The sequence below is a fragment of the Helianthus annuus genome, chromosome 9, assembly GCF_002127325.2.
Source record: "Helianthus annuus cultivar XRQ/B chromosome 9, HanXRQr2.0-SUNRISE, whole genome shotgun sequence".
NCBI lineage: Eukaryota > Viridiplantae > Streptophyta > Magnoliopsida > Asterales > Asteraceae > Helianthus > Helianthus annuus.
The window spans coordinates 58,444,278-58,464,882 of NC_035441.2; the positions used below are offsets into that span (position 1 = coordinate 58,444,278).

The following is a 20,605-nucleotide window of genomic DNA, read 5'->3' on the forward strand; positions in this document are numbered from 1 at the left end:
CACGAATTAGGGTTAAAAGATATAAAATGGAACAAATTTTCAAATAAAGGACACTCGGTGTAAATATTAAAATTACCAAAAATAAACTGCACGCTAAAGTGTAATCTTCTGGATACTAAACCAGACCCTTAATGATAAGAAAATCTACTCGACACGGTACCATAAACAATAATAAACCTAAACAAAACAACGTTTTCATTATAAGTCAACACATTTGAATTATGTGTTTTTGCATTATTACCAATATGATATGTGATCTTAAGTCAATTTTATCTTTAATATATAGATGTACACTTATCTTTAACTAATTAAAGTAAAAATTCGAATATTGTGAGTCCATTGATCTAGAATTTTACTCTAAAAGAACATAAAAATATTTAGTGTGTGACAATTAAAGGGTGAGATATAAATAACATATGGTTTTAAGTTAAACTAACTTTGTGGTGAACCATATTGTTAATGAAAAAACAACAAGATTACAAGCTATTAAGCGTATGTAGAGTTATAAAATTATAACTAATCGATTTGAAGGAACTGTGAGCGTTGTGAAGTGGAAGAGGAAGATGAAGTTAGAGAGCCACAAGGCTTCAACATACGAAGCATGAATGCACCACAGATGGCGCCAAGTGTTGGAGCAGTGAGATATATCCACAAACTTTGATAGTTATACGACACGATGGCAGGTCCCAACGACCTTGCCGGATTCATTGATCCTCCTGAAATCGGCCTAATATAAAAATAATCATTCGTATAAATATAGATATAACAGAAAAATGATTTAAACTCCTGTTGGTGACAACATGTATATGATTACCCCGTGATTAGAACTCCAAGTGCAATGCCAATTGCTACGATAAATCCTGAAAATTGGGTAACCTGAAAGAAATTTAAAAAATAAAATTATCAATAATTATAAACCAATATTTTGATGGAACTAAACACCAATAATTTTAAATCACACATTAGGAACAATTATATTGAATTGTTTGAAGTAACACTTAGGTGAATGCAAGTAACTAGGGTATGCTTAATGCTATAAATACATCTCTTCTAAGTAGACTCTATTTGTATGTGCTTTTATTTATTATTTAGCTCTTTTATTTAGGTTAACCCTAGATTACTATCGTGTTTATAGTCTTGTTTTTCCTTTATTTCTAATTCACTTTTCATCAATAACAAACCAATAGCTATCTTCTCTCTGTATTGTTATCAACTAATTAACATAGTATTAAAGCTATTTAGTCCTAGCAGGCTACCTCATCGGGAAATTCAATTCTTTCACCGAACCCAGAGGAGCACAATGAAATTGATCCATTCTTATGATTTGATGACTGTGGAAGACTTTGTAGCAGGCACCAGTTCCGCATATTTGATTTCCATTTTCATTAGCATTTGATTACGCTGTTGGATTTCGTTTTAGCTGTTGGGTAATTGTTTGTTGATGGTTCTCATTCATAAATGCTTCTAGGTAATTTAATTTTTGTTGTTCTTTGTCGTATTTGCTTGTGGGTATATGGTAGTTGTTGTTCTTGTTCGTATTCATTTTTTCTTATGGGACTTCATTGTTGTGTTTTGATTATTGGAAATATTACTCAAATAAATGATTCTCTTCAGCGTGTTAGTATCCAGCTTGATGGTAAGAACTAATATGCCTACTCGAGTTATGTAATAATAAAATTTCTGTGTGGAAAATTCATGTGGGGTTATGTTACCGGTGTAATTAGTAAACCATTAGATAAGAAAGTTGTTGATTTTGCAACCTTACTTGATACGTAGGAAACAAATAACTCCAAGATAACCACTTTTATGTTATATAATTTAAGATATTGCCTCCCTATTGCTAAGTATGATATAAAAAAGAAGCTCAAGACCACTTGAATAGAATACTATAAGCATTCAAATTCTTTTGTTGTTATGCATGATTTATGGGATATGTTGGCAGTTAAAGAGTCTTCTAAGTTAAAAGCTTTCAGGCCTTACATTGCTAAGAGGGAAGAGCAATGTTTTGTTAAGTTTTTCATGGAACTACAATATGATTTAAAAGGATTATTAAAGTAATCCTTTATTGTACTCAAATATCTCATACTTGAAACAGATTTTCTTGAATAATGTGTAGAAGAAACTCATATCAAATCTCAGGTAGACAAACGGTCTAAACCATCCACTACTTCTGTTATGTTTGTTGTTCCATTTCGACCATATACTACAAACCAATCTAAACCGGCTTTTAAAGTTACTTTTGATGAATGTGTGTTTTGCAAAAAATAAAAATCATTAGAAGTCGTCTATTACTTAACAAGGAAAAATGGTAGCAATGATCTTCGTAGCAAAATAATTCAACTAGCTTATTTCAGCCATATTTTTAAACTACACCTTACTAGTCCTAACCCATAGGAATTTCGCCCTCCACAGTTAACTACCGCTGTAGCACTTTCTATAGATACTAGAATGCATGATATCAATATGCCATCATTTACTTTGGATCCTTAGTTCTTTAAGCAGTTGATTCACCTTCTTCCATGTAATCATACTACTATGTCGACATCTATGCAGCATTCAGGGTAGTCAGTTTCTAGTACCTCAAGTATCCTTCATCCTTATGGAGTTTTTATTTTGGTGAACCTTATCATATGTTACCATATTTGTCATATTTTGTTTCTTTGTCTCCTAGTTCAACCATTTTCGTTATGCCTCCTAGTGGTACATCAATGCTAGTGGAGGGTGTTGATTTTGTTGTTAACATCTCACATACCTCTTATTGATGTATGTTACACTCCTAAACTTTCTTTAAACCTTGCTTTACTTTGTCAGTTGTTTAAATAGGTTCAAAGGGTGTTCTTAACTAATTCTCTTTGTTGTTTACATGATCAACATTCTGAGAGGGTGATTGAGAACGGCTATAGATAAGGGAAACCCTATGTTTTGGAAGTACTCAAAGTGTCTGATGTTGAGTGTAGTTTTGATTTATCTTCTTTCCGTTTAAGTCGTTCGTCTTCTAGTTTTTATTTTTAACATTCTTGTTTAGGGCATGCATTAGCATGCCATCTGCGATTTTTAGCCTTTACAGGTTATTTACGTCATATGAATAGTTACGATAATTTTGAAAGTAGTGATTGTAAACTAGCAAAAGTGTCTCTTGTTCTTTAGTTCCTGTTGACCTTGTACATTATGATGTATGGGGAATCCTTAGAATATTCAAATAGGGCTTAACTTACTATGTAGCGTTTTTATCTCATGAAACACAACTTTGATCTTTTGACAATCTACAACAACAAAGCTCTTGTCAAGACACGTTACTCGACTCCTAAAAAGTGCTTACGGTATGAACCATGGGATAATATACCTATAGTTATTTCAGCCAGTTACATGCATTTGTTGGTACCATACATCAATCATCTTGGACCGACATCTCTCAAGAAAATTGTAGATGGAATGATTATTATCGATAATGACTACGATGGCATTGAGTCATAGAAGCGTGATTTAGCTCACTGATGCACTTACAGCGTTATATTTTGGATATTGAGGTTGCTCAATCTTAAAAAAAGATTACCTTCTACATCAGACAAATTACATATCCAATTAGTTTCACCATGCATGACTCTTTAACGATATGACTATTGACACGAACCTTGAAATCAATAAATGATACTCTATGAGTGTTGCTGTTCCTTTATAATAGCTGATCTTATATTGTACTATATATAGCTCACCCTGACATAACTCATGTAGTTCATATGGTTACTTAGTTTGTTACTACTCCTACTACCGTTCACCAGGGAGTCATTCTGTGTATCTAAGATATCTTTGTGTTACTATAGATGTAAGAATCCTAAGAATTGCAAACCTATTACTAGTTAATGTATTTTCCTTAGAGATTTACTTATCTCACGAAAAAGTAAGAGACCAGATGTTTTAGTAGGGTCTGTTATCAAAGCTAAGTATCATGCTATGGTTGTTACTACATGTGAGACTGTTTGCCTATGTTGGCTTCTTGGAGATACGAGTGTTGGCTTTTCTCAGCAGCTCGTTACATTATGACAACCGTAGTGCGATGCAGATTGCAAAAACAAATCAGGTTCCACGAGTAGACAAAACATATTGGGAAGAACTTTCATTTCACTTGTTTTCATCTAGAAGTCATAACAATCTTGCTACCATATGTCTCATCAACCTTGCTAATTGGTGCTATTATCATGAAGGCTCGACCGACCTCTCAATTCCATTGTATTCTATTAAACTTTTAATGCCCATCACCATCGCGTTGTGAGTTTTATAGGGATGTTAGCATAATAAGATATATTGGGTCCTTTTTGTAGTGGGATTTCATTGTTCCTTTATCCCTTTTAGGTATGGCAACCTAGATTGTTTTCCTAGATATTGTATTGTTTTTTTTTCTTTGTAATTTAACTTTTTGGACAATATATTTTAACAATAGTTGTCTTTTCTCTATATTGTTATCAGTTAAATTACTGAGAGTCAATGAAGCACATTGGTGGGAGCCACTTTTTATAAGATGCAACCAACAATGAATAACTCTATGTCAACTACATTGTAATCTAGCTTTGGGTAGTCTGAAAATGCTAGTCATATATGTATGCTTGCCAATAACATTCCCAGATTGTTGAATGATGTCTTTAGCCACCAATATCTATTCTTCCATAGTACTAGCGTCCGAAATAGTGGGAATCATAAGCATATTCTTCTTTGGTCCATGACTTTCATTACCATGCTCCTTTAGAGTGAATTTTTATAGAAATATCCATGAATTGTCATTACTAGTTATTAGTATTTGATGATAGAGGTGATTATAAGTTGAATAGTCCAAATAAGTTGATGCAGCAAGAGTGAGAAATTTCATATATAGACTATGAGTTCAAGGGAAAGTGATTGGAAAATGATTTTTCTGAATAAATTGAAGCATAAGGATGAAGTTGAAACATAATAAAGTGAGAGATCATAAAGGGAATGATTGACGTTTCAAAGATTGGTGAAGTAGTGATGTTTAAACTTTACGAGGCATGATGAACTTCAAATTCGGTTAACACGATTAGTAAAGTGGAAAACGGGACTCGTGTCGTGCTAAGGCCTAATTCACTTCCTATTATAATTTTACATAAATTTGTTTACGAGTGTTTATAGATGAACTGGCTTTAATAACACTGATATGTATAGCTTTAGAAATAAGATGTGAGAAGAGAACATGAGAAAACTTAGGCACTCTACATCTTATGGGCCTCATAACTTTACTCGTTACCTAAGCTATGCCTAATTTATGTTGGGCCATTGTCACCCTGTTTTCTTGTGTCTAATTGGTTCATGTACGAGCCAACTTACTCTTGGATTTTCTATTTATCAATAAGAAGATCAAAATCTTATTTGAGGCAAAGACCAACTAAAGGTGAGTGTGTTTTTTCTCATAAAGATGCGGAAGTAATAATGTCCAGTTGTTGTCAAATGGGACAATTCTCAACAGGGGAATCACGTAGGCCATAAAGGACCAATATCGCTTCAAGGGTTGCTTGGAGAACATGTTATCATAGAGAAGGTTTTAAACGCAAAAGAATACTACCATACAAGGATGAAAGATGTTGAGCTATGGCACGGGGGATACTAGGAGAATGCAGGTTGTGAAAATTCATCAAGTCCATTCTACTACAAAAACATGTTACTTGCTGACAGCAATAGCCGTGATCAAATTCAATGCATGTTAGGACTTGATCAATGTTCTGACAACATGAAGATTGTTTTCAACACACCACCAACAGCAGTGGTTGACCCAAGAATTATTTTTAGGGGTGCGAATAAGGTGTTCAACCAAACTTTCAAAGGTACGATCGGGGTTTTTGCCTATAAGGTACACAATCTTTATTAAGGGTGGCGACTGCCCATCCAAGCCTTTACTTGGCTCCACCCTAACCAAGATAACTTGTTTTTAAAGTCAGTGACTTAGGTTTTGCAATTATGGTTTTAGGTAAGAGATATGGCAAAAAGTAAATGTAGGTAGTCTACTATTTCAAATGGTAGATTTCAAGAGATTCTAAAAACGGGTAAGGCTAGATGGTATGGGGGCATGGAGAGGGGAGGGCAAGCCCCTCCACACCACCCCGCCATAAACGCCAGGGGGCATCACCCTTCTCCAAGGCAAGAAATCCACGGGCATTGGGGCTCTTTGATTGACCAATCAATGGTTTAATAAATAATTTATTTAAAAAAAATAACATGTCCTCTTGCGCCTCTCCATCACCCATCCTTTTTGTGTTTTGTATGGCAAAGCCCCTGACTAGGTGGCACACACATGGCGGGATTTGCTCCCTTGCCCTTACCCATCTCACCATGTAGTCTAACAAGAAAAGATGAAAGTCGCTAATCATGTGACAAGCGAACTTGGTAAAGTCTGTTAACTCAATTAAAGGACTTGGCAAGTCTGACAATTCAATTAGCGAATTTCGGTATGTATAAGATTCATAGTCTGAAAAGGTAAAATATGCTAATTACACCAACAGACTTTAGTGTATTGCCATATCAAAGCTTAATACACAATCCTTAAAATGCTAACTTTATAATTTAACTACTAAAACAATGGTATTAAAACTTAGAGTAAAGTGCAATTTGCGTTTATGAGGTATAATGGCGGGATCAACTTGAGTCCTTATTTTAGAAAAAAATGGATATCTAAGTCCCTCTCGTTTGTTTTTCGCTACAGTTTGAGCTCTTTTGTCATCTCCCGATACTGTTAGTTCAGATGTTGGAAAATGGGTGAAATATCATTTTTGCCCCTAATTATTATTATTATTATTATTATTATTATTATTATTATTATTATTATTATTATTATTATTATTATTATTATTTATAAAGCTTTAAAACTCAACACCCACCACAATCCATTACACCACCACACCTCGACCATCCCTTGTATTCTAGAGAGATGTGGTTGTGGTGGTGGTTTTTCTCTCTAGAATACTATTTTCTCCCACTATAATATAAGGAAGGAAGAACGGTTAAAGTGTGGAGGGTTTGTTTCATCCAAAGATACAGATACATAGGGTCCTTAGTAACAATCATAACGTATGAAGATGCACTTCAAAGGTGACCAAATAGGTGTTGTGGTGGTGGTGGTGCAATGGGGTTTAATAAAGAGGGGTTCAATGTGTTACAGTTAAATTTGTTAGGTTTGCAAGAGTACTAAAATTCCCTTTTAGATGACGATTAAATGAACGGGAGGATAATAGGACTTATAGTGTAGCGAAATGGAAACCATGGGGACTCAGGTATCCATTTTTTCAAAATAGGGATCTAAGTTGATTCTGTTATTATACCTTAGGGACGCAAATTGCACTTTACTCTAAAACTTAAAACACTAATTTGATTATTAAAACTTATTGAAATACTTGATAGTTAACTCTTTATATTTCATGTTAGCTTTGCCAATTGTAATACATGATTTATAAATTTTTAATATATATAATTGTAGCATTAATTTAAATAATTAAATATACGTAAAATTAAGTTTTGATATTTAAATTTGTATTTCGAGTTTTAACTTTTAATATCGTATGTATTATTATCGAAATTTGAATATTTAAGCTCTAATGTGACAATACACTGAAGTCTTGTAATCCAATTATAAGACCTTAGCATATTCAGACATTTGACCGAGAAACCCATGTATTTACCTAACCCACTTAAATTACGCTGCTAATTGAGTTTCTAGACTTGCCAAGTCTCCTAATTGGGTTAGCATACTTTACCATGTCCGCTTGCCACATCAGCGGACTTCAGCTCTTCGTAATTGCCTAATTGAAGTCCGCTATTTAAGATAGCACACGGGGGGGGGGGGGGGGGGGCTTGAGCAAGTGTCAGGTGGACGACCATTCAGGGCCCAAATCAATATAGGGCCGAAAAAATTTTAGTTTTTTTATATTAAATAAATTTGTATTTAAAAAAAAATTTAAGGGCCTGCGTTTAAGAACAAAAAACGTTAAAAGAGCATAACAATTTAGTATTTTGGATTTGTGGGCCAATTTGCCAATGAAATTCGTAAAGGTCTGAGCTAAATTCTTTTAAGATTTGTGGCCCAATTTGCCAATGAAATTTACATGAAGATTTGTGAATGTGACCTAAATTGTTTATCTTGCATAGGGTCCATCTTTTTTTTTTCTTTTTTTTTTTGATTTTCGGAGAAGACCCTGTACACACTACTTCATTCACTTTGAATCCTAACTCTAACCTAAAAACACTTTTATAAATCGTAAGTCACATTTCTTTCACCTAAAAAGACTCTTAAAAAAGCCTATGTCGCCTACTTTTAAATTGTTTATCTCCACCAAAATGGTTTATGATACAGAAAATGAGAAAAAGGTTGGGCTATTCAATTTTATCACCCCAAACTATTAGCTATTGGTTGTGGCCACCCCCAACTATCACTTTGACGCTCGTCACCCCCAACTTAACACTTAGGTATGTTTTGTCATCACGTCGTTAACCGATCACTAACTTTTGATCGTGGTACTATACTTATAGGGGTGTCATAGGGATCTTATGAAGGCTTTAGGATCTTAGAACACCCCAAAAGTATAGTTACAAGATCAAAAGTTAGTGATTAGTTAACAACGTGTAACAGAACACACTAAGTGTTAAGTTGGGGGTGACGAGCGTCAAAGTGATAGTTGAGGGTGGCAGCGACCATTAACCAATAGTTGGGGGTTATAAAATCCAAAAACCCTTTTTATAGCAAATATGGTAGTAGAGGGACGATGTGCATACAGTTGGAGGTGCATGAACCAACGAAGCAGTGAGAAACAGAACAAAAAAGGATGCCATGAACTCAGCCCAGAATGCTGAACTGTGTCCAACAAGTGGTCTAGTCATCAGAACCTCCGATTTCATGCCGTACACCATCATTCCTGCATATGTCGCAATCGTGCAGCCAGCCACTTGAGCCACTATATACATTGGAACCTTTTATATTGAAAACAACCATGAATAAGTATATGTTAATATATGTAGAGCACATTTGGTTTAATAATAAGTAAGAAAACAAGTACCCTTCTCCATGGAAATGGACCAACGGTAGCAAAAGCTATGGTAAATGCAGGGTTAACATGAGCACCAGAAATGTGGCCGATAGAGAAAACAACCACGATCACTGCTAATCCGGCTGTGACCGCGTACTCAAGTAATCCTACACCTCTCATCAGTTCCGTGCTTGCTACTATCCCAACTATGCTAAACATAACTATAAAACTCCCCAACATTTCTGCTACAACCTACAACATTATCATACCACCAAGTTATGCTAATTATCAATATTTTGAACGTATAAGACGAATGTTTATTATTTCTTTTTAATTTGTAGGTGTGCTAGCCAAATCATTAGCGTTTCTAGGACATGTTTGAACATGTTTTGTTTTATAGGAAGTACGCTAGCCAAAGAAGCAGGCTTTTTTTTTTCTTTGAGTTTTGCCATATACGTGAGCGTATTCGAGGACTTTATACTTGCTACATGGATACTTGGTGTTAGATTTTTGTGGAGTTTGCTACGCTGGGTAACGAACTCTCTATAAATCAAACGCTTCCAAAAACCTCCTAGAAACACTTATCATGTTGCAAGAACACCAATAAACCAAAAAATTGGGATCATTTGAATACAGTTTCTTACAATTCTAACAAGGGTTTTATCCATGGGAAAGCATATGAACCGGGAACTTTGTTCTTTGTCGTCTTCAAGCTGACCTGTTTGTAATGTATTTGAGGAACCGGTTTCTTGATCAAAGTTTGATCGGTTGCTAGTGGATACATCTCTTGATGGTTCACAAGATTGATCATCTTTAAACAAGGATGTCATTATTGATTTAATCTCGACAGAAATGTGAATAGAAAAAAAATGTAGCTATACTTGAATAACAAAAATGCGTGTAGAGTTGATTTTGAAGTCACACAGTTGATGTTGAGCTTAATTAAGGTTAATATTTAGGAATTTGGATATGTTTCTGAATGAATGTCGTTCAACTATGCATTCAGCATGCTTGTTGCGTGTTGGATGGGACAAGAACTTGTGTCATGCAACTTTGTTGCCTTTTACAAACGGAATTCAGTTTATTCTATTTTATTTGTTGCAACTTTTGAAGCAAACTTTAAGTATTCTCCATATACAAAGGACGTGATAGGACCCATTTGGTTCCTTGCAAGGAGGACCATTACATAATTAGTAACCAAAGGTTAAGGAACTAGCTAGCCCTTGATCATATAGTTGATATCTTCTTGTATATCTCTTGGTTAATCAATCACACCCTACAATCTTCCACAATTAAAAGCTTAATGTAGTTTCTTTAGTTCCCAACTATTAAGGTCTTCCCATTAGGCTAGACGGTATGAGGACCGTCCCCAGCCCGTCGCCACCCTGTACACCGTCCTGCCCGGGGCGTCGTCGTCTCAAACGTCGGGGTGTGGACGTTGGGGGCGTTCGCTACATGACAACCCCCACCTCCTTCTTCTCACACACACATATACATACAACTCATATGTATATATTTTAGGCCCATCCCTTCATTTTCTTAGTTTCATCTCCTTTGCCACATACTCACACCCATTCTACGTGACGCTTACGTGACGGGTCATCCTCCAAAGATGATCCTCAACCATACCGTCTAGCCTTAGAATTTAATATATAAATTGCACGAATCATTCTTGAAGAGGCCATGTTACAAGTTTGATCCAACGTTTTATTTATTTATTTAAACCTTTTATTTTAAAACACAAACACAAAAATAGCACCCACCCACTTCAATCAACCACACTCACCCTTTTCAACCATCACCTCCATTATATTATAAAAAAACACAATCCACTGCCACAAAACCTCCAAAACCATTTCAAGCTTGTATTCATGCATGGTTACTAAGATCGACAATATATTAAGAAGCTTAACCTTTATTGGCGTATGTTTATTTTATTATATTCATCAACAACATTACAAATATCAATAATATCAAGCCCTTGATTAAGGAGAGTGAATGGACAAGATTTAACCTCTCATAAACAACTTAAAAGGGGATACGTTATACGGGTCAAAGGGAATGATAAAATTTTAAATTCATAACCATACATAATTCAGGGAAGGATCAACTAAAAAGTGGATTTTGCCTAAGTAGCCTAAGAAGAATTGTGATAATGACATGTGACACTCCTAATAAGTAGTAATAAAGGGCATATTGGTCCTTATAAATAGAAGTGAAAATACCATGTGGCACCGATTTTGTTTCTTAAAAATACAATAAAAAAATCTAGTACAAAAAATCTAAAATGAAAAATATAGTACAAAAAATATAGGCATAAAAAATGTTGCACAAAAAAATATAGCCCAAAAAAATTTATAACAAAAAAAATATAGCACGAAAAAATTCAGCAAAAAAATGTAGTACAAAAAATCCAGCACAAAAAATTGAGAAAAAAATTAAGAAAAAAAAAATCAGCATAAAAAAATTAGCACAAAAATATAGTACAAAAATACAGCACAAAAAAATGTTATACAACATAGAACTACAACCCATTTTAATGGGTTTTTTAGGTCTTCATATTTTATATAGCAATATGGTACTCAAATTAAATATAAAAAGACGCTCGATTTTACAGTGAAATTTTTATGAAAAAAATAATGTCGTATAAAAAAGTTATGGACGTTTAAAAAATGAGGGTGGAATATGCATGGGCCTTGCATGTGGAGAGAGAAAGTCTATAAATAGGATTTTCCCAAGTTACCCTTGCACTCATCCTTTCTCCTACACTTTCATCTTAACCATTGATTTTAAAAAATGAATGGTTAAGATTACTTCTAATTCTATTTAGCCAAAATAAACTTTTTTTTATCTTACCCCTGTATTGATATATTTATGCCATGTCTATGATATTGATGCCTGGATGACAATGAAACTCGACCTCGATAGAAAAACCTAAAACCCAATATATTCGGGATGGGTTAGAGGTTGAGTAATCGGATATGAGACTGAGTTTGCGATCAGTTTTTTTCCGCAGTTTAAGGACGGGTTTGAGATTTGGTGATATACATGTTTACCTGACTAGATTACCCGATATAATTTCTCTTTGTTTTTGAAATACACTAAATTGGTGTCATATGCCGCGCGTTGCGGCGGCATCACCCAAGTTTCTAAACCGACTCAATTCAACATGAACACATTTGTAATCTTTTGATATCAAAGTATAAGAATTTACGCATACATATATACCAAGTTACATACTTTTGAATTATTAATGTATGATGATATCAAAGTATAAGAATTTACATTGAACTTATTATACTATAACACCCAAGAAAGACATCCATGTTAAAAAAAACTCAGATGATATCAAAGATCAGATCTTCTAAAGATTAAAAAACTATACCAGAAGCCAGACTCTAGCAACATAGTCCGATCCAGTACCGAATCACTTAGCATTTTCTTCACCATTGCCAAGATCACACATCAAATTCCCCAAATCAGACACAGAAACAAATAACACCTTGCCCTACCTACACAACCTCATCCACACAAATCAACCACGACAATCTCAAAAAAAAAAAAAAAAAAAAAAAAACAATTTTCCACCACATATCCAAATTCAAAACCCTAGTCCACTACAAATCTCATATCCTAAATCCAAATCCACACAAAACAAACAAAATGCATACACACAGATCTATCAATGAAACTGATCTACCAATCAAACAACCAAATCATCACATTCCAAATCAAAGACCCAACAGATCGAATAACCATGACGTAAATGAAAAGGTTGTGAAGTTAACCTTGTGATCATAATCAGAACCGAACACTGGCGATGCAAAGAGGAGCACAGTGAAGTAGAGTGCTGCAACGGCGGAGGATCTGACGGAGGGCCGCATCGGGATCGCCGGCGATTGCGGTTGCGAATGTGAAGATGAATGTGTGTTCGATCTGCGTGAGGGTTTCAAGTCTTGAATGTGTGTTCTTCTTCGTCTTGATTTGGGAGAACATTGAGTATAAGAAAGTAGACAAAAAGCAAAAAATAAGTATGTTAATAATGCACAGGGACCTAAGTATACAAAAACTAAAACCTGAGGAGCATAGAAGAAAAATGCAAAGGGACCATACATGTAAATGTCACCGACCTTCTTCTTTAATATTATATAAATATATATATATGAGATATCAATTATTGGCATACATTATTTTTGTCATATATGCATTTGAGTAATTTTTTATATAAATTTTGTTATATTATTTATATATGTTATAGTTATTTGATACATTTTTATAATTATTTATAAATGTAATTCACTAGTACTTACCCGATAGATACTTTAGATTAGGGGTGTGCATGAGTCGGTTTGTGTCGGTTTTGACCAAAAACCATAACCATAACCGCGATATCGGTTATTGGTTAACCATAACCATAACCGATCGGTTATGTTGGTTATAGTTATTCGGTTTTGATGGTTATAGCGGGTCAGTTATGGGTGGTTAACCATGTATTTAGCTTAGCTAAAAATAGCTTAATTTTTTTAACATGGAATAAATTGTTATTGCATATTTGTATATATTAGTATATTACATAGTATTAAAAATATATATAATCTATAATATTAATACCAATTATTATTATTATCAAATATTCAAATAAAGTGATATGATACATTCGATAAATTCAAATAGACATTCAACCAAAACCACAAAATGATATGAAAAACCCATAAGTACTAAAATCTTCATTCAAAAATATCAAATATTAAAAATATGGTGAAAGTCCTAAATTCTACAAAGATTTATTATATGTCGGTTCGGTTCGGTTATGGTGGGTGTCACACCCCAACCGATGGCGGAAACATTGGGGTGAGGCACTGAGCGAAACAGATTGACTAAGATATTCCATAACAACTATAATTACCAAATATTTAATCATTACGTCCCATACCATAACATATAAAGTAACACAGTTATTACAGACAAATTGTTCTCAAAGACAGATAAAAACTGTTCCGACAACTCATAAATAATTAAGTTCGTTTCTAGACTCCCCTAGCTCGATTCCACAAAAGCAAGGCATAGCACAGCATCCTAAACACCTGCCACATACGTTAAAATAGGTCAATACACATAGTGTAAAGGTGAGCATACAAGTTTAATAGTATAATCGTAGCGAAAACGATTTACGCATAACCAGCATGTAACATGTTGAAAAGTGAAACATGTAAGCTATCGAAAATGAAATATGCACAGACATGACTGCGTGTTGTAGAACGCGCAACACATATCACCACCGTGACACGTGAAGTAAAACCCTTAACAACCCACGTCCACGACAGGTGTTGAGTCCAAACTATAGTACTATCGTTGCTAAGGTGTCAGGCAACAATCACTGTGTAAACATAACATACAAGCATTCATCGAATAACACGTATAACATGCAGTAACGGTTAGCGTATAAAAGTGTTTGTGTTGTGTGTCGAATGTGATTTGAAATAGATAACGTGTGTAACAACAAAAGTGCGTAAAGCAAAAAGGGATCAAGTATACTCACAGATCGTGTTTATTGAATAAACACAGTATTAGATTGAAGGCAACACTAGAGAGTTAGCCTGATTACAGAACGATAGTATAAGCGATGAACAGTGCGAGAAATAGCGTGTCGGTGGAATAAGTGACAAAGAGTGATCCAATCGGATGACCGTCCAGACGGATGGTCATCCGGACGGATGGCCATTCGGTCGGAGGGTCGTCCGTTTGGGATGGATGTGTGTGTGTGTATGATGTGAACTTTGAAGTTTTCATTGTAGCACTCATAAAAGTGAGAAGTATCTCTACCCATCAGGTCGTCCGGTCGAACGATCATCCGGACGGATGGTCGTTCGCTCGGATGGCGATCCGTTTGAGTGAGATGTTTCAAAGATCCAAGTTCTCTGGTAGGATAGTCATTCGATCGGATGGTCGTCCGATCAGATGACTATTCGTTGGAACTGTTATTCTTTGAAGTTCTATGAAAGTTTAAGTATTGAAAATCATAAGTCATCCGTTTGGATTCTCGTTCGATCAAATGGTGATCCGATCGGACGGCAATCCGTTCGGCGACTTGTTCGTTTGAAAACTTGTAAAATCTGTGAAGTTTGGAAAGTTGCGGTTTGACCAAGACGGTGTGACCACGTGCTAAACAATGGAAACCTTATCAGGCCCAACTCATCCGGCCGAACGGGAATCACCCCGTTCGATCCAAACCAGCTGTTCATGACGGTTGTTCATGTTTAACCCGTGAATCGGTTGTCTCTTTGATAGAAACTTGTTCTCAGACTGGCACTTCACTAGAGAATGAGTAGAAGGCCCGAACGAGCTCAGATTCTATCGATTTTATGTGAAAAGTTGAGAATGTTGAAGAAAAGTTTGAAACATTTGGAGTATGTTTAGATTTAGGTGAAATCAGTGTTTAAACATTGTGGAAATCCTTTAGATCTGAGTTGTTCTCGGTGAAATGAAGTCATGCTCCGGTGTTCATATAAACCCACGACGACGTCACTCGATAACAACTCAAATCAGGTGGATTTCATGGTTAAAAGTTGAGATTTGATGGTGAAATTGATGAGAAGTGTGTGTAGATCAAGGAAGTACAAGATTTGAGATGAAAACTTACAAGAATCGCGAGGAATCGAGAGAAAAAAGGCCGAGAATGCGCTGGTCGGAGGAGAGTTGTCACATCACGTGAACAGTGATTTGACAGGTGGGTATCCGATCGATAGTTTTAAATAATAGTTACAAGAATCGGGTGAATAAACACACGGGAAGGAGGAGAAAGGCGGTGGAAGCTGTTCAATCGGAGGGCCTCTCGATCGGATGGCCATCCGATCGGATGGTCATCCGGTCGGATGACCATTCGATCGAAGGGTCATTCGATCGGATGGCTCGAGTGAGTTGGTTTTTCGATTTTCGTTTCGTGCATTGAGCGCTACAATGCTTTTAAGCGAGTGTCGATTAAGCGATGCGATAGTTTTAAATAATAGTTACACAAGTAACATAACTAACATACAACAACATAAGTAAACTTGTATTTCCAGTTCGCGATGAGATTGCGTTGCGATTGCGTTTCCGAATAACACTCCAAAACATAAAATAAACATGCACAGGTAACACATAATAGCACACACATGTAAAACAATATCCAGAACTGCGATTCAAGTTGCGATGCGATAGCGATGAGATAGCGTTAAGTAGATTAGCGTTCAATTGCGATTATTGCATTGTTACTTCACATAATACAACTAAAATAAAGTAAACTATAGTATCGATTATCGAGGTTCGAAAGTACAAGTAATAATTAAGCAAGGAATGACATATAGAATTTGCAATCTTTTCTTCCTTTGACTTTGACTTTGACTTGTACTTTGACTTCAAAAAGTCGGGTTGTTACAGTCTCCCCTACTTTAGGGAATTTCATCCTGAAATTAAGGCGCAGGCATAACGAATAGTTGTGGATACTTAGCCTTCATGTCACTTTCGAGTTCCCAGGGGAACTCTGTGCCGCGTTTGCCTTTCCAGCGAACCTTCACTATGGGAATGCGTGAGCGTCGGAGCTTCAGCTTGTTTTGTCGATCCATGATCTCGACTAGCTTTTCCACGAAGTGTAATGATTCGTCCACTTGTAGATCCTCAAGTGGTACATGTATATTCTGCTCGGCCAGACACTTTTTGAGGTTCGAAACATGGAAATTCGGGTGGATGTTGCTAAGTTCCTCTGGTAGTTCGAGTCTGTAGGCCACCTTACCAATTATTTCCATAATTTAAAGAGTCCAACATATCGAGGCGTGAGCTTTCCTTTCTTGCTGAATCTGATCACCCCCTTCCAAGGTGAAACCTTTTGGAGTACGTGATCGCCAACGTCAAATTCAAGGGGCTTGCGGCGTCTATCGGCGTAACTTTTCTGACGACTCCGAGCTTTCAGCAGATTGTCTCGAATTTGGAGGATCTTGTCAGTCGTTTCTTGCAGCAGCTCAGGGCCGGTAATTTGCGCATCTCTGATCTCGTGCCATACATTAGACGATTGACATTTTCTTCCATAGAATGCCTCAAATGGTGACATAATAGTAGAATAACTAATCAGTTTCCTGTCTACTCGTTCAGTTTCAATTCTAGCTTTTTCAAGTTCTTGCTTAAGCTCTGCTTTTTTGTCTATGTGATTATTAATTGTGGTTTGCTTATCCATAATAGTAACTTTTAACAACATGATTGCAACATCATTTTCACGAAAAAGATCAATAAACTGATTAATTTTCTTACTCATTTTATCATAAGCTTCTTTCATTTGATTGAAATTATATGACAAAAGATCATTGTATTTTTCCGATTCTTGAATTTGTTTTTCTTTTTGAAGACATGTAGTGTCTTTTTCAACACAAGCAATTCACTTTTCATTGCACTTTTGTTTTAAAATTTCTTCTTTTCAACTAGCTCTACGACTTTTTGTTTTAAAATCTCCTCTTTCTTAGTACAAGCTTTGCATAGTTTCGTGCATTTCTTGCGCCGAATCTCAGTTTTAATCTCAATTGTTTCAGATTTTATCTCAACTTTCTTACACTTTACTCTCTCACTTTCCGACTCAACCTTTTTTCTCGAACTCAGGCTTGTTTACTACCTCTTTTAAGTATGCCATCATTTCTTTATCAGTTATCTCTGCAAAATATTCGGCAGTCATCTCTTCTTGATGTCGATAATTTCCTCCACTTGTTCCTTCTTCGGTTCTTCATGCTTCATTCCACAGTATCTTGATTCAGTATCGAATAAACCTGCAAAAGAACTCATCATATCAGGAGGAATAAAACAACAGATCTAAGAGCATATAACATTCCATTATCCTCAGGTTCTTTATCATAAGAAATATCAAAATGAATTTCTCCATATTCTTTGACAACTTCCTCAACCACTGGTTTCGGTTCCTCGATAATCTCAATAAACATCACTAAGCCTTTGGTCTTTGGGATGTATTTATCCCAGATAAAGCCTTCATCTTCTTGAGTGACTACTAAAGCCCGACTTTTCTCCTTTGAAGATCCGTCTTCAATCTGGGGCCTGGTTAGGTTTAGTTGTGGCTGATTCTTGTGATATATGGCCTTTCTGTAGTAATAATCATGGAACAGATTGACGTTGTCATTGACTTCATGGTTAGGACACTCTCGTTTGAAATGTCCCTTCTCTTTACATTTAAAACATGCGACTTTTGATTTGTCGAATCCGAGTTTTGATTCAGGACCCGCTAAGCTGCTTCGACCTGTGATCTCCACAAACCTTTGGGCTCTCCTAATAATACTCTCCATCCACCATTTTATATCAATTCATTCTAACTCCTCAGGGTCTATCTGGTCGTAGTCCTCTTTGTTCATGTTCGTGTTCCCTATCTTACCCGCGACCAGAATTTCATAAGATTCTAGGACTGAGGATAGAAATACCATGTGTTGTTCAGCCGCCGCTTCGTTGAATCCCTGAGAATTCTGAAGGTTTACAAATATATTTCACTATATTATGTGAGGATTTGGATTATTCTGGTTGGAGTAGTTATTGGAGGCTTGAGGTGATTGTGTGCTTGGTGTTGGAGAACTAGGTTCAAATTTTGAAAATCCTGATGAAAACCCGCTACTGTTTGATGAGCTGTTAGGTGTAGATCCTGATGAATTATCAGCACTAAATATTATTTGGATCTTCGGGCTCTGAACATTCGATAGCCCACTACCTCGGTAACAAAGATTTACATCTTGTTGGATATTTGCACTTTGCATTTTAGCTATCTTTCTTTGTTCCAACTCATGCCCCTCTAGCTTCTCAATCAACATACTAAGGCTCATCGTTTTGACCAATCACCTCCCCGTGGGAGTGCATCAATCAATTTGTCAACCAAATCATCCCGTTCCTTCTCAATACCAAACATTCTCAGCTCCACAATCAGATGACAATACCTCTCGATGAGTTGTTTCAAAGTTTCACCTTTTAGACAGTTGAAAATATCAAACTCTTTCTTGAGTAAAGCTTTCTTGCTTTTCAACATTTCTTTTCCGCCTTCATACATGTTTTTCAAAGCAATCCAGATTGAATGTGCGGTACCAAAATGTTGTAACAATATAAAGATATCATCTTTTATCGATTGTTGTAAATAGTTCACCATTTTCTTTTCTCGAATAAATGTATCATTTTCTTGTTGGTTTAACTGCAAGAGTGTCTTCTTTGTCCAATTTTCATTCAGTGGTTCGGAATATTCTTCAAGATTCGAGAACCAACATTCCATCGAATTAGCTTGCACCCAGTTATAGAAACGTTCACGCCATCCGTTGTATTCTTCCATACTCATCAGTTTAGGAGGCTTAACGTTTGTGCCGAGCTCGTTGTTGAGATTCATGCTTTGAGCCATTGTCGTTGATGAAGTAGCAAAATCGTTGTAGAATTCAGTATCCATGTTCGTCAAAATCTTGAACTTCGTGCAAAAATACCTGAAAAATAGTCAAACTTGGTCAAATAACTTCTTCGTGCGAAGGAAACAAGTGTCACTCGTGCGAGTGGTCAGTGTTACCCGTGTGAGTGGTCAGTGTCACTCGTGCGAATGGAATTTTTTTCAAAATCAAATGAAATTTTGTCTCTTCGCGCGAAGGGACAGTTCTCTTCATGTGAAAGGAGAGTTCCCTTCGGGCAAATGGTCTCTTTGTACGAAGATCAAGTTACGTATTTTTGCATATTTTCACAAATTTTCGATGATTCTGATTGTATTTTGGCCTAGTTTTTTCAAGTGTTTATCATTAGTCAAATTCGCACAGTATGTCAAAAATTTAGGTTAAATTGTCCATGAATTCTTCAGAATTTGATCAAAAAGAAGAATGAGTAGAAGAGAGATGTGAAGAAAGTCTTTAAATTGATAAATTCTGCTGAAATCTTGTGTTGCAAGTCGCTGAAATCGGTTCAAGCTCTGATATCACTTGTGCGGACCGTTTCGCTCTTATAAATGCTCCGGCTGATTCAAAGTAGATCTCCATAATGTGCGGAATCCATTTGGAAAGTTGACACACACAAGATATCATACATAATCACTGGTTTCATTGATAGTTTGAAGTTACAGATCCGAGAAACCAAATTGGCAGAGCTTCGCTATTTATAGGGTTACCCCTTCGTGCTACTGGACCTAGGTGCGAGTGTGCCTATTCGTGCGAAGGGACTCTTACAATACAAAACCCACAATTTTCGACATGCTATTCTATACAATAAACTTGACACGACACGTTGACGCAGACTGCAGACATTATGCACTCACATTAGTTAAGAAAACTAAGAAACCCGAATGAATGGACCTCATTTTGCCGTGTGTTACACCTTTTTGCAGACAGTTACACGACATGTTATATGATATATATATATATATATATATATATATATATATATATATATATATATATATATATATATATATATATATATATATATATATATATATATGTAGGAGAAGCATCCGTTAGAAACCACCCTTTATTGCTAGAACCACGAGAACCAGTGTGAACACAACCAAAAATACCTTAAAAAAATCTAAAAACATACAATTTTTAATACTT

At 35.8% G+C, this 20,605-nt stretch overlaps 1 protein-coding gene across 3 annotated transcripts; it reads right to left on the reverse strand.

Moving 5' to 3' along the window:
- Nucleotides 1-399: 399 nt before the first annotated feature.
- LOC110877765 (probable aquaporin NIP7-1) lies at nt 400-13,040 on the reverse strand. 3 transcript variants are annotated; one of them, XM_035977229.1, is made up of 6 exons: nt 12,809-12,963; nt 9,665-12,532; nt 9,051-9,272; nt 8,770-8,964; nt 815-876; nt 400-727 (listed from the first exon to the last, which is right to left on the reverse strand). In XM_035977229.1, exons 2-6 carry the CDS (start codon nt 9,848-9,850, stop codon nt 517-519), a joined length of 876 nt encoding a protein of 291 aa, XP_035833122.1. In that variant the 5' UTR covers nt 9,851-12,532; nt 12,809-12,963; the 3' UTR covers nt 400-516. The 3 variants fall into 3 exon arrangements, with proteins under 3 accessions (XP_035833122.1, XP_021981655.1, XP_035833123.1); XM_035977230.1 differs by having other exon boundaries at nt 575-716; nt 12,809-12,964; XM_022125963.2 differs by lacking the exon at nt 9,665-12,532 and having other exon boundaries at nt 12,809-13,040.
- Nucleotides 13,041-20,605: the final 7,565 nt, after the last annotated feature.